This window comes from Saimiri boliviensis, chromosome 7, assembly GCF_048565385.1.
Source record: "Saimiri boliviensis isolate mSaiBol1 chromosome 7, mSaiBol1.pri, whole genome shotgun sequence".
Lineage (NCBI taxonomy): Eukaryota > Metazoa > Chordata > Mammalia > Primates > Cebidae > Saimiri > Saimiri boliviensis.
The window spans coordinates 92,259,498-92,273,696 of record NC_133455.1 but is presented as its reverse complement, the minus strand read 5'-3'; the positions used below and the strand labels follow the sequence as shown (position 1 = coordinate 92,273,696).

Genomic DNA, 14,199 nt, shown 5'->3' with positions numbered 1-14,199 from the left:
ATGGTCACCAGAGGGACTCACGGGAGGGCAGAAGTCGGCAACCTGGGTTCTAGTTCTGCCGGTGCCCCTGACTAACCACATGACTGGGGGACAGAAAGCAGCCCCTCTAAGCCTCAGTTTCTTCATCTGTACACTAGGGGCACTGGATGGGAATACCTCTGAGGTCCCTTCCACATGGTTAAACTGTCCATGTTAGTACCGAGGGTCAAGTTTCTGCCAAAGCACCTCCGGCAAATGGTTCTGAACCAGGGGCTCAAAGCTGTCACTCAAGTCACCTGGAAACTGCCTACGTCAGCAGAGAGCAGGAAGAGGGACTGATGGGACAGAGAGAGATCTGATTCCAGTGAGCTACTCAGAAGCCATTGGCATACAGTTGATTCAACAGTATTTGGCTCTTTACAGAAATGGGTGTAATTTTCCACGGGGGTAATAACTACATTTTTCTTTTATTTTTTCTCGCACTGTTGCCCAGCCTGGAGTACAGTGGTGTGATCTCAGCTTGCTTCAACTTCCACCTCCCAGGTCAAGCATTTCTCCCTCCTCGGTCAAGCATTTCTCCCACCTCAGCCTTCTGAGTAGCTGGGATTAGGGGCGTGCACCACCACCTCTGGCTAATTTTTGTATTTTTAGTAGAAACGGGGTTTCACCAAGTTGGCCAGGCTGGTCTTGAACTCCTGACCTCGGGTGATCCATCCGCCTCGGCCTCCCAAAGTGCTGCGATTACAAGCGTGAGCCACTGCCTGGGCAATAACTACATTTTTCAAAGTCATAGCCTGTGGCCAACTAGCCAGCAAGTCCTGCAAAGGGTGAAGCCAGGCAACGAGGCTGCAAGCTGAGCTGGCTGGGAGGGGTGGAGCAGGTTACCCCTGCTGTGTAATTTTAGGAACTTTCTATTCATAGGAAAGAAAGACGACGGGGTGAAGCATTAGCCTGAGAAATGCATGCCTGGCACTCGGAGAAGTTCGTTCATGAGGAAAGTGAGCAGCAGCGCCTGATGCCCACTGTGTGCCCTCCTGGAGAGCTTGGTTGCTTGGGCGTGGGACAGGGGTGCCATCCACCCTGCCTGCCTGTGGGAATAGGGCTGAGCTGTGCTCTACTGGGGCTGCAGCCCAGGGTTCAGCTGATTCTTCTGATGTGGGAGTGGGAAGCTGTTCTTTAAAAGAAACTGAGCCTTGTTCAGACCTAGTCTCCCAGTCCTCTCCCTGAGCCTTCATGCTGTGTTTGCTCCCCAAATTAGACCCATTCTCTTCTTCAGAGCAGAAGTCACCCTGGTGACTAAAGACCCTGACTAAGTCAGATATTGGGGCAGGGACAGTGGCAGTATGGGTCCCATGACAGCCCAAGAGCCTGACGTCACTGTAGCAGGTGCACAGTGGGTACTGGTTGAAAGAATGAGAATAACCAAGCATCAGTCTAGCCTTAAGATCCTTAGGGTCCAACCCCAGCCTTTCCAGGCGCCTCTTCCTAATGATCCAGAGAGAAAGCCCATTCCCCTCTGGGACTGCTGGGACTTTGTAGACTGCCCCTTTAAAATCAAAACAACCATAAAGCAGGAAAGAGAAACACCAGCTGTTGCCCCAGAAGCTCAGCAGTCAGAGGCAGGTGGGGGAGCAGATGCCATTTCCACAGCCCTCTACAGAGCCCCATCCACCAAGTTCCACACTTACTGGGGCGGCTGCCGGGTGCTGGGCCGCATTCTTAGGGGAGTGAGGGGAGATCCCCACCCCCCAGGGCCGAGGGCTGCTGTGAGGTGAGCAGCACCACAGACATGTAGGAGAGGGTTGAACTCACCTGCCCAGGGCAGTCAGAGCAGGTGCCACACTCACAATCTCAAAATGGGCTTTAGAGGGTGTGTAGGAGTTCAACAGAAGAGGGAGGGCAGAGAGAACAATGTGAGAAAGGTGGGCAGGGATGAGAGCGAGCCTCCCTGAGGCCCACAGGACCGCTTCACTTATCGAAATCCACACAGCCAATAAACAGAGGGGCTTGGACTGGACACTGCGCTGCACCCAGGAGTTCACCCTGTTTACCACTCTGCTAACAGTGCCCGAGTTATTAGGTAACCACACTATTTTCAAGAAAAAACAACTACTTAGTTCAAAGTGATTAAAACCCAGGTGTGGGGTAAAGAAAGTAGCAAATATGATGCCAAAAAGTCAGGTTAAGGCCAGACTGTAAGAGCCCTGAGGCCATGCGAGAGTTTGGGCTTGGTGCCCTGGGCATGGGAGCAGATGGGGATGTCTCAGCCTGTGGCAGAGCAGAAGCTGGGAGCTGACCACGGTGGGGAATCCAGGTGGGCAGTGTGGCGGGAGATGGAGACAGGTTGGAGGGCAGAGGGGAATGGTCACACGGTTGTTGCTGAGAGAAGGCGGAGTCTATAGGGACCCTGCGGGGTCTGGAGTGGGTGGGTGATGGTGCCATGTATGAGACTGAGCAGGGAGGAGGAGCACAGATGATGAGTGTGGTTCCCATGAGTGAGCTCCTGTTCAGCCTGGAAGGCGATTCAGTCCGGTGTGGGGCCTGGCATGTAGCAGCTGGCCAGCAGATGCAGAGTCTACTATCAGCCCGTGCACTGACCGTCTCCTTGTGCATTTCCCACCTCCTGAACCATGGGCTCCTCCTCACTGAGGGTGGAGAACTCCCCTGCCCAGAGGATCCTCCTTTATTGGGATTCAAGTTGTCCTGGCTCCTGCCCTATCCCCTTCCTTCCTGCCCATGCTCCTGCTGCCTTGGTTTATGGACTCTTCAAGGATAAGCTTGTCATGCTAAGGGCCATTCTCCACCTGGAGGCATCCTTGTTTTTGGCTCTCTGGTTTTAACTAGCCCTTGATAATATAAATTAGAATACTACTCCTCTGCTGCCTTCCCCAGTCCCATTTACCCCTAAAACAAGAGCGAAATCATGAGTCTTATTGAGTGGTGGAGCTGGGAGAGAACGTGAGATCACCTGTTCATCTTCCAAACCCATCTCAGAGCCCAGAAGAAACCTCCTTAGAGCTGACTCTGCCCCCTCTCCCAGCAAACCGTTCTGTCCTCTGTCCCAGATCTGTGTCTTGTACATGGTTCCATAATTACCCTCATCACATCCTATTTATTTTATTGGCTATCTTATGTGCCTCCTATTTTAGCCTCTTGATTAAACCTCGTTCATCCGTTTTTAAAATATATTTTATTGCACTTTAGGTTCTGAGGTACATGTACAGAACATGCAGGATTGTTGTACAGGTACGTACATGACAATGTGATTTGCTGCCTCCATCCCTGTCACCTATATCTGGCATTTCTCACCATGTTATCCCTCCCCAACTCCCTACCCCCCGCTGTCCCTCCCCTAATCCCCCCAGTGTGTGATGCTCCTCTCCCTGTGTTCATGTATTCTCACTGTTCAGCAGCCGCCTATGAGTGAGAACATACAGTGTTTGATTTTCTGTTCTTGTGTCAGTTTGCTGAGAATGATGGTTTCCAGCTTCATCCATGTCCCTACAAAGGATATAAACTCATCATTTTTATGGCTGCATAGTATTCCATGGTGTATTTGTGCCACATTTTCCTTGTCCAGTCTATCATCGATGAGCATTTGGGTTGGTTCCAGGTGTTTGCTATTGTAAACAGTGCCGCAATGAACATATATGTGCATGTGTTTTTATAATAGAATGATTTATAATCCTTTGGATATGTACCCAGTAATGGGATTGCTGGGTCAAATGGAATTTCTATTTCTAGGTCCTTGAGGAAGTACCACACTGTCGTCCACAATGGTTGAACTAATTTACACTCCCACCAATAGTGTAAAACTGTTCCTATTTCTCCACATCCTCTCCAGCATCTGTTGTCTCCAGATTTTTTAATGATCGCCATTCTAACTGGCATGAGGTGGTATCTCAATGTGGTTTTTATTTGCATTTCTCTAATGACCAATGATGATGAGCATTTTTTCATATGTTTCTTGGCCTCGTATATGTCTTCTTTTAAAAAGTGTTCATATCCTTTGCCCACTTTTGAATGGGTTTGTTTTTTTCTTGTAAATCTCTTTTAGTTCTTTGTAGATTCTGGATATTAGCCCTTTGTCAGATGGGTAGATTGCAAAATTTTCTTCCCATTCTATTTGTTGCTGATTCACTCTAACAATTGTTTCTTTTGCTGTGCAGAACCTCTGGAGTTTAATTAGATCTCATTTGTCTATTTTCACTTTTGTTGCCAATACTTTTGGTGTTTTAGTCATGAAGTCCTTGCCTATGCCTATGTCCTGAATGGTTTTGCCTAGGTTTTCTTCTAGGGTTTTTATGGTGTTAGGTCTTAAATCTTTAATCCATCTGGAGTTAATTTTACTGTAAGGTGTCAGGAAGGGGTCCAGTTTCTGCTTTCTGCACATGGCTAGCCAGTTTTCCCAACACCATTTATTAAACAGAGAATCCTTTCTCCATTGCTTGTTTTTGTCAGGTTTGTCAAAGATCAGATTGCTGTAGATGCATGGCATTTCCTCCGAGGCCTCTGTTCTGTTCCACTGGCATATATCTCTGTTTTTGTATCAGTACCATGCTGTTTTGATTACTGTAGACTTGTAGTACAGTTTGATGTCAGGTAGCATGATGCTTCCAGCTTTGTTCTTTTTGTTTAGAACTGACTTGGCAATGCAGGCTCTTTTGGTTCTATATGAAGGTTAAGGTGGTTTTTTCCAGTTCTGTGAAGAGGGTCATAGGTAGCTTGATGGGGATAGCACTGAACCTATAAATTACTTCGGGATGTGTGGCCATTTTCATGATACTGATTATTCCTAAGGATGAGCATGGAATGTTTTTCCATCTGTTTGTGTCCTCCCTTATTTCCTTTAGCAGTGGTTTGTAGTTCTCCTTGAAGGGGTCCTTTACATCCTTTCTTAGTTGTATTCTTAGGTATTTCATTCTTTTTGTAGCAATTGTCAATTGCAGTTCATTCTTGATTTGGCTCTCTTTAAGTCTGTTATTGGTATATAGGAAAGCTTGTGATTTCTGCACATTGGCTTTGTGTCCTGAGACTGTGCTGAATTTGCTTATCAGTTTCAGGAGATTTTGGGCTGAGATGATGGGGTCTTCTAAATATACAATCATGCTGTCTGCAAATAGAGACAATTTGACTTCCTCCTTTCCTAACTGAATATCCTTTATTTCTTTTTCTTGCCTGATTGCTCTGGCTAGAACTTACCGTACTATATTGAATAGGAGTGGTGAGAGAGGGCATCCTTGTCTAGTGCCAGATTTCAAAGGGAATGCTTCCAGTTTTTGTCCATTCAGCATAATATTGGCTGTGTGTTTGTTGTATATAGCTTTTATTATTTCGAGATACATTCCATTGATACCTACTTTATTGAGAGTTTTTAGCATAAAGGACTGTTGAATTTTGTCAAAGGCTGCCTCTGCATCTATTGAGATAATCATGTGGTTTTTGTCTTTGGTTCTGTTATGTGGTAGATTACGTTTATAGACTTGCGTATGTTGAACCAGCCTTGCATCCCAAGGATGAAGCCTACCTGATTGTGATGGATAAGCATTTTGACGTGCTATTGCATTCAGTTTGCCAGTATTTTATTGAAGATTTTTGCATCTATGTTCATCATGGATATTGGCCTGAAGTTTTCTTTTCTTGTTGAGTCTCCGCTGGGTTTTGGTATCAGGATGATGTTGGTCTTATAAAATGATCTAGGAAGGATTCCCTCTTTTTGCATTGTTTGGAATAGTTTCAGAAGGAGTGGTACCAGTTCTCTTTGTATGTCTGGTAGAATTCAGCTGTGAAGCCATGTGGATCTTGGCTTTCTTTGGTTGGTAGGTTATAAATTACTGCCTCAACTTCAGCCCTTGTTACTGGTCTATTCAGCATTTTGATTTCTTCCTAGTTTAGGCTTGGGAGGGTGCAAGTGTTCAGGAATTTATCCATTTCTTCCAGGTTTACTGGTTTATGTGCAGAGTTGTTTGTAGTACTCTCTGATTGTAGTTTGTATTTCTGTGGAATCTGTGGTGATATCCCCTTTATCGTTTTTTATTGCATCTATTTGATTCTTCTCTTATCAGTCTGGCTAGTGGATCTTTTCAAAAAACCAGCTCCTGGATTTACTAATTTTTTGAAAGTTTTTTTTGTGTCTATTTCCTTCAGTTCTGCTCTGACCTTAGTTATTTCTTGTCTTCTGCTAGCTTTTGAGTTTCTTGATCTTGCTCCTCTAGCTCTTTCAATTTTGATAATCAGGTGTCGATTTTAGATCTTTCTTTGCTTCTCATGTGGGCATTTATTGCTATAAATTGCCCTCTAGACACTGCTTTAAATGTGTACCAGAGATTCTGGTACATTGTGTCTTGGTTCTCATTGGTTTCAAATAACATCTTTATTTGTCTTCATTTCATTGTTTATCCAGTTAACATTCAAGAGCCAGTTGTTCAGTTTCCATGAAGTTGTGCAGTTCTGAGTTGGTTTCTTAATCCTGAGTTCTAATTTGCTTGTACTTTTGTCTGAGAGACTGTTATGATTTCCATTCTTTGCATTTGCTGAGGAGTGATTTACTTCCAATAATGTGGTCAATTTTAGAGTAGGTGTAATGTGGTGCTGAGAAGAATGTCTATTCTGTGGATCTGGGATGGAGAGTTCTGTAAATGTCTATTAGGTTTGCTTGGTCCAGATCTGAGTTCAAGTCCTGGATATCCTTGTTAATTTTCTGTCTCGTTGATCTGTCTAATATTGACAACAGGGTGTTAAAGTCTCCCACTATTATTGTGTGGGAGTCTAAGTCTTTTTATAAGTCATTAAGAACTTGCCTTACGTATCTGGGTGCTCCTGTATTGGGTGCATATATATTTAAGATCATTAGCTCTTCTTGATGCATTCATCCTTTTACCATTATGTAATGTTCCTCTTTGTTTCTTTTGATCTTTGTTGGTTTAAAGTACATTTTATAGGATTGCAACTCCTGCTTTTTTTCTCTATTGGCTTGATAAATCTTCCTCTGTCCCTTTATTTTGAGCCTATGTGTGTCCTTGTGTGTGAGATGGGTTTCCTGAATACAGCACATCAATGGGTCTTGACTTTTTATCCAATTTGCCATTCTGTGTCTTTTGATTGGAGCATTTAGCCCATTTACATTTAAGGTTAATACTGTTATGTGTGAATTTGATCCTACCATTTTGATGCTAGCTGGATGTTTTGTTCTTTAGTTGATGCATTTTTCATTGTGTCGATGGTCTTTACCATTTGGTATGTTTTTGGAGTGGCTGGTACTTGGTTATTCCTATGTTTACTGCTTCTTTCAGGAGTTCTTGTAAGGCAGGCCTGGTAGTGACAAAATCTCTCAGCAATTGCTTGTTTATAAAGGATTTTATTTCTCCTTTGCTTATGAAGCTTAGTTTGGCTAGATCTGTAATTCTAGGTTGAAAGTTGTTTTCTTTAAGGATATTGTATATTGGCCCCCACTCTTTTCTGGTGTAGGGTTTCTACCAAGAGACCTGCTGTGAGTCTGATGGGCTTCCCTTTGTGGGTAACCCAACCTTTCTCTCTAGCTGCCCTTAGCATTTTTTCCTTCATTTCAACCCTGGTGAATTTGACGATTATGTGCCTTGGGGTTGCTCTTCTTAAGGAATATCTTTGTGGTGTTCTCTGTATTTCCTGGACTTGAATGGTGGCCTGGCTTGCTAGGTTGGGGGAGTTCTCCTGGATATCCTGAAGAGTGTTTTCCAGCTTGGATTCATTCTCTCCGTCACATTCAGGTACACCTATCAAACATAGATTAGGTCTTTTCACATAATCCCATATTTCTTGGAGGCTTTGTTCATTTCTTTTCACTTTTTTTTTCTTCCTATTCCTGCCTTCTTGTTTTATTTCATTGAGTTGATCTTCCATCTCTGATATCCTTTCTTCTGCTTGGTCAATTTGACTATTGAAACTTGTGTATGCTTTGTGAAGTTCTCGTGCTATATTTTTCAGCTCCATCAAGTCATTTATATTCTTATCTAAGCTGTTTATTCTAGTTAGCATCTCATCTAACCTTTTTTCAAGGTTCTTAGTTTCTTTGCATTGGTTTAGGCACATGTTCTTTTAGCTCTGAGAAGTCTGTTACTACCCACTTTCTGAAGCCTGTTTGTCAATTTATCAGATTCATTCTCCATCCATCTTTGATCTCTAGCTGGTGAGGAGTTGTGATCCCTTAGCAGAGGAGAGGTATTTGGTTTTGGGTATTTTCATCCTTTTTGCACTGGTTTCTTCCCATCTTTGTGGATTTATCTACCTGTGGTCTTTGTAGTTGGTGACTTTCAGATGAGGTCTCTGAGTAGACATCCTTTTTGTTGATGATGAAGTTATTTCTTTTTTTTTTTTAGTTTTCCTTCTAACAATCAGGCCACCCTGCTGTAGGACTGCTGGAGTTCCACTCCAGACCCTGCTTGCCTGGGGATCACCTACGGGTGCTGCAGAACAGTAAGGGTTGCTGCCGGTTTCTTCTTCTGTTATCTTTGTCCCAGAAGGGTACCTGCCAGATTTTGGCTCTAGCTCTCCTTTATGAAGTGTCTCTTTGGGTATACGGGGGTTGGGGAGCTGCTTGAGGAGACAGTCTGTCCCTTATAGGAGCTCAAGTGCTGAGCTGTGGGCTCTGTTGTTCCATGGAGAGATGCTAGGCAGGTACTCTTAAGTCTGCCATAGCAGAAATCATAACTGCCTCTTTTCCCAGGTGCTCTGTCCTAGGAAGGTTGTCTTTATAAGTTCCTGTCATGCTGCTGCCTTTTTTCATATATGCCCTGCACCACATGGAGTAGTCTAGTGACAGTCTGCCAGCAGGGAGCTGCTGAGCTGGTGCAGGCACTGCCCAGCTGCTGTGTGAACTGCCTTGGTAGTGGTGGTCGCCCTTCCCTGCACTGAGCTTGACCGTCCTGGGTCCAGCTGCGCTTGCTGCAAAACTCAATCCAGAGCGTTTCAGATTGCTTTTTTTGCGGGGGTGGTACCTGCTGAGCCAGATCCCTGTCTCTGCCCCCTCCCTTTCAGTTGAATGGGTGGCTCTGTCTCCCAGGCATCCAGGCACCAGTTGAAATGCCTGCCCAGATTTGTGTGAGTTTCTGTGCGCCAACCTGGCAGCATCTGAAACCACTGTGCTGAACTGGTGATTTTCGGCCCAGGAATCTCCTTGTCTATGAGCAGTGAAAATTTGTTTGGAAATATGATGGGGCACTCACCCTCTGTGTTGTTCTTGCTGGGAACTGCACTCGAAGCTGTTTCTATTTGGCCATCTTGGATCCTCCCCAGGAAACAAATATTCTTAAACAGAAATGCTTGCTTAGCAAGAATCCTAATCATCCACTGGATTTGTGTCTCAGAATGGAAACCATCTCTACCACACAGTTTACTGTCCATATCAACACAGCTTTATTATCGCACCAGCTTCATAATCACGACTTCACTATTCCAGGAAACTCTTGCCCAGGAAGATAAAAGTGACAAATTATTTTATTATTCCTTTCAGGAACTTTGCAAACAACATTTAAACAAATAGCAGACTACCCAACTTTTTAATAGATAGCATCTTGACTGGTCTATTCTCCAAGACTTTTCAAAACTCTTGCCTTGCCATGTCTACCCATCCTAACCTCTCATGTTATGGTACTTTCCAATCCTAAGCAGGCCACTGCAAGAAAGACTGAAAACTCAGACATGTCCCACTTTTGCATTTGCCTTTCTGAGATGCTTCCAAGACTCAGAAAGACTTCTCCCTTACCATGGAAGCAGGAAGCCCAGCTCTGCCTTATCATAGGTTGATTTGGGGGCATTTTGAGGCATTTGACATCTAATGTATTCAAAATACTGCATTTATTGAATGCAACTGCAACAGGCTAGAAATTATCAGTTGCAACAGGCTAGAAATTATCATTGAGTTGTAGCTGGGGAAACAGTTTCCTTGAACTTAAGTTGCCCAAGGCTGTGCCATTAGTAGTCAGCAGAGCACGGGTCCAGCTGCCTGCAAAGCCTGCACTCGTGGCACTCTTCTACCTTCTCGAATTTAGTGAGACTCTAATAACAAATATATACATTCCAGTGTCTATTTGTGGGAACTGATAGTATTCTGCTCCCAATTATCTGGATGATTGCTTCAAGGGGACAGACACCCCTCTGGAAGACCTCACCCAGGCAGGCTCCTGAGGGGAGTTACCATAGAGATCATTTTCATCACAGGCAGTGGTAGTCAGAGCCCCCAGGACTTCTGTTTCTCTGCCCGGGGCCTGGAGAATATTAACCATGAGAGGTGAATGGACTCCAGTCATCATTTCAGGCAGTCACATTTTCCGAAAGGCATGGGTGCGACAAGTTAGTGGGGAAGAAAGAACTGGACCCTTTGCACAGCAGGGCTAGAACACAAAGCTTATTGTTAGGTTTGTGCATCTATTCAGATGCCATGTGGTACGAGCTCCATGCCAACCTGCAGACCCAATTCTTTTCTTCTCAGTAGCAAATGTACGTATTTGCTTTAAAGTGGGACGAGTTCACTCATGGTTGATTTTTGATTTGGAAGATATCAACCTCAGAGTGGTGACACAAAAAACAAAAGATGGCTTGACTCATTCAGTGCCTGGGGAAGGGGATGTGTGTGCAGAATTCACTTACCCAGAAGAAGAAGTTGAAGACAAAGAGTAAATACTTCAGGTAGACGATCAGCCAGTCATCCTGCTCAGTCTTAAAGTGGGCCATGGCTGCTGGGCCTGTAGAGAAGACACATAGGCTGGGCCAGGAAATCACTAAAAACCACCTCGTCCTTCCTGGAGCCAGAGCACCTTGGCAAGGCTCCCGTCAAAGGGCTCATTAGCCTATCTGTTGGGGGCTTTGAGGCTATATGTGTGCAACATGGAGCAAAGATCAGGGAATTGCAAAGGACACCAAATGGAGGTGAATTGGGGCAGAATCTTCCAGACCTTTGGATGTCAGTTTTGTCCTCTTGACAAAGATCTGACCTAGTCACCCACAGACTTTGCATGGGTCTTACTGTGTTCTTAATCTCTTTTCCAGTCTCCTCAGGGTTGCAGGACACAAGCATACCTGTCCTACACACACACACACACGTTCAGCATCACTACTTTGCATAGGAAACTTGCACTCTGCATCATTTGAACAGGACTCTGCATCCACAGGTGTGGCATAAGCCCCAGAGCAGAACACCTGTGCTGGAAAGGGTCCCAATGATCACCCAGGCCACCCGACCTGGCTGCTGCAGCTTGACTTTCCAGATGAGGAAGCAGGCCCAGCCACACCTGGTGGTATGGCAGGAAGAAGTACAAGAGCTTCTGGAGTCTGACTCCCTGGGTTCATACCCTGATCTGTCAAAAGATGTGTGATACTTAGGGCGTTATGTGACCTCTATCCTTCAGCATTCTCATCTGTAAATGGGGATGATGATACATATAGGGTTGTTTTGGAGATCAATGAAACAATCTACGTGAAGTGTTTAGCATAGTCCTTGGCATGAAGTATGTGTTCAATCAGTGTTAGCTATTATTACATGTCATAGAACTGGGGCTAGAGCCTAAGACTCCAGTCCTAAAGCTCCCGCCTCTACCCCAGCACCATGCTGTCTCTTGTCCTGACGTCCCCTGATGGACTCTCTGGGAAGTATGACATCAATGGTGACGATAAAGGCAGGGCCTACTGTGCCTGGTAATCCTGTTTGCTTCTCAGTCTTAACCTCAGAAAATCTGAAGCTTTGTGATTTCCTCCTCTTCTTGAGCTACATATGCCCCTGGGCATCTGGATACTCACACTGAGAGTAGTCGCTCTTTAATAAATCACCCCCATTTTGGGAACCTCTTTTATTTCAGAACCATAAGCAGAGACATGGTTTATGCTTATTCAGGGAGACGCTCAGCCAGCTGTCCGATTCAGTCTTACCACGGACCATGGCTGCTGAGCCTGCAGAGAAGACACACATGCTGGGCTGGGGAGTTTAGCATTTCCATCTCTTCTTCCATTATTTCCAACCCGCAATTGGACCCTCCTTTCATCCTGTTGTTGCTGCCTGGGCTGGTGCTGGGCCATGCCCCAATTATTTCCTCTGAGCCGTTGCTCTGCCTCTTATTTCAAGCACATGGGCTCACTGAGCCATGTGGCTGACTTATTTGTGATTTCTATTTGCAGACTTTGAAGAAGGTAATTTAAGACTGTTAGTTTTCTCATTAAAAAAAGACAAAACTCACTCTTCTTCAATTTAGTTTTCAAGGATATAGGAGAAAAAAATGGAAGGCTGTAAGAAATGGCTGTGGATGGGGTCGGCCAGGGGATCTAACCGGAGTGATTTCGCCGTCATTCGTCCTGACAAGAGGGTGTCCTGGGCCAGGCCTTTAGCGAGCGGCAGAGTTTGTGGGGTCTGGCAGCTCTGGGCTGCAGTTTCTCCTGCTGTGCACATCCCTTCCAGCCAGGGCCCCTGCACTTCTGCCCCAGAACCTTCTATTTGTGGCAAAGGGGCCTGATTCACTCACTCCAACCACAGTCAGGGCCCTGCTCTCTAAAGGAAAATTGTATTAAAAAAAAAAAAAAAACTTCAGGCAAAAGACAGGGCTTAAGGAAAAGAAATCGTTCTAATGGTAAAATTTCAGCCACCGATGGTAGGGAAGACAGAACCACAAAATGTCAGGGGAAACCTTTGGGATTCCTTAATTCACTCTTCTGCAGAAAGAATGAGGAAACTTGCATATTTAAGATGCACATTTAAAAATGCCTTTTCTAAGGTCCCACGGCTAATCTGTAGTTGAGGTTCCTATTCCCCACCGTTCAGTGCTGCTTTCCCCCAACACCGTGGGTTGGGGTCCTGTGCTGGGGGTGGCAGAGGCCCCAAAGAAGCGTCAGCACCAGCCTACAGCCAGATGACTGGATGTGAAAGCCAGCCTTGCCATTTTACTGGCTGTGGGAACGTGGGCAAGTTATTTAACCTCTCTGTATAGCTAGTATTTATGGAACACTATGTTTTACAATATGCTTTACAAGCATTATTTTAGTCCATCTTCCTAATACCCCTATGGAAATAGGGTGATTCCCATTTCATAATATAACTGAGGTTTAGACAAGTTAAATAATTCATCCAAACTCACAGCAAGTCAGTAATAAAGCCAGAGTTGAATAAATAATCTCTGCATCTGTGCTCAAGTTTTTACCCACTGTGCAGTACTCACAGGACCAGGCTTGCCAGGGCAAAGGAGGAAGGGGAGGGACCAGAGACTGCTGGTTCCCTAATATCTGTTCTCTCATTTTTCTTTAGGAATGGAACCTCTCCATTTTAGTTAGATACTTAGTCACCTGGAACAGACATCTCCCAGCCTCCTTTGCTGCTAGGTCTAGCCAGGATTCACTGGCCAGTAAATGGTATATAAGAAGTGGTATAGAAAACTTCTTGGAAGCATAATTTTTTGACATGTTTCACATGCATTTGAAAAGAATGAGAATCCTGTCATTCTAGGGTATAGAATTCTGTATGTGTTAATTAGATCAAATTTGCTGATTACTTTTTACATCTTCTATATCCTGACTGACTTGTTCTGTTGGCTATTGAAAAAGGTATGTTACAGACTCTCACTATGATGGTGAATTTATCTATCATTTAATACTGTTAATTTTTGCCTCACATATTTTGCAGATATTTTATACGGTGCAAAGAAATTTGGGGTTGTGATATTCCAGTGGATTAAACTTTTATTTTTTTATTGCATTTTAGGTTTTGGGGTACATGTGAAGAACATACAAGATTGTTGCATAGGTACACACATGGCAGTGTGGTTTGCTGCCTTCTGTCCCCTTGGATTAAACTCTTAATCATTAATGTCATTCTTTATCTGTAATAATCAGAGGTAATCCTTAATGTATGTGGGGGGGACATGTCTCTCTTCACCCTTTCTGTTGGTTGGAATGCTGATGTTATGGCTGGAGCTCAAGCAGCCATCCTGGGCCATGAGCTGGAAACCATGGATTGAAAGGGGCAGGTCAATAAGTTTAAGGACTCTGGATCTCAGATGATTTTAGAACTGCCATATCATTTCTGAGCTGCTTACCTCCAGACTGAGTTTACGTGAGAGAAAGACAACTTGTAGGTTCTTTGTAGTACACGTTTTGATATGCTATTGCTCACACCTATCATCATTGGGATACAGCAGAGGAAGCACTGGGCACTAAGGTGTGTGAGAGCATCCCATGCCAGGGCACGGCAGGTCTTACACAATAGGA

At 44.5% G+C, this 14,199-nt stretch overlaps 1 protein-coding gene across 7 annotated transcripts in view; it reads right to left on the bottom strand.

Moving 5' to 3' along the window:
• TSPAN11 (tetraspanin 11) overlaps positions 1-14,199 on the bottom strand; it is an 81,278-nt gene that overhangs the window by 35,521 nt on the left and 31,558 nt on the right. For all 7 annotated transcript variants that reach the window (XM_074403020.1, XM_039472371.2, XM_039472372.2 and 4 more), the window contains exon 2: positions 10,603-10,697. In XM_074403020.1, coding sequence (XP_074259121.1) covers positions 10,603-10,686 — 84 coding nt within the window. In that variant the 5' untranslated portion in view covers positions 10,687-10,697. The remainder of the gene's footprint in view (positions 1-10,602; positions 10,698-14,199) is intronic.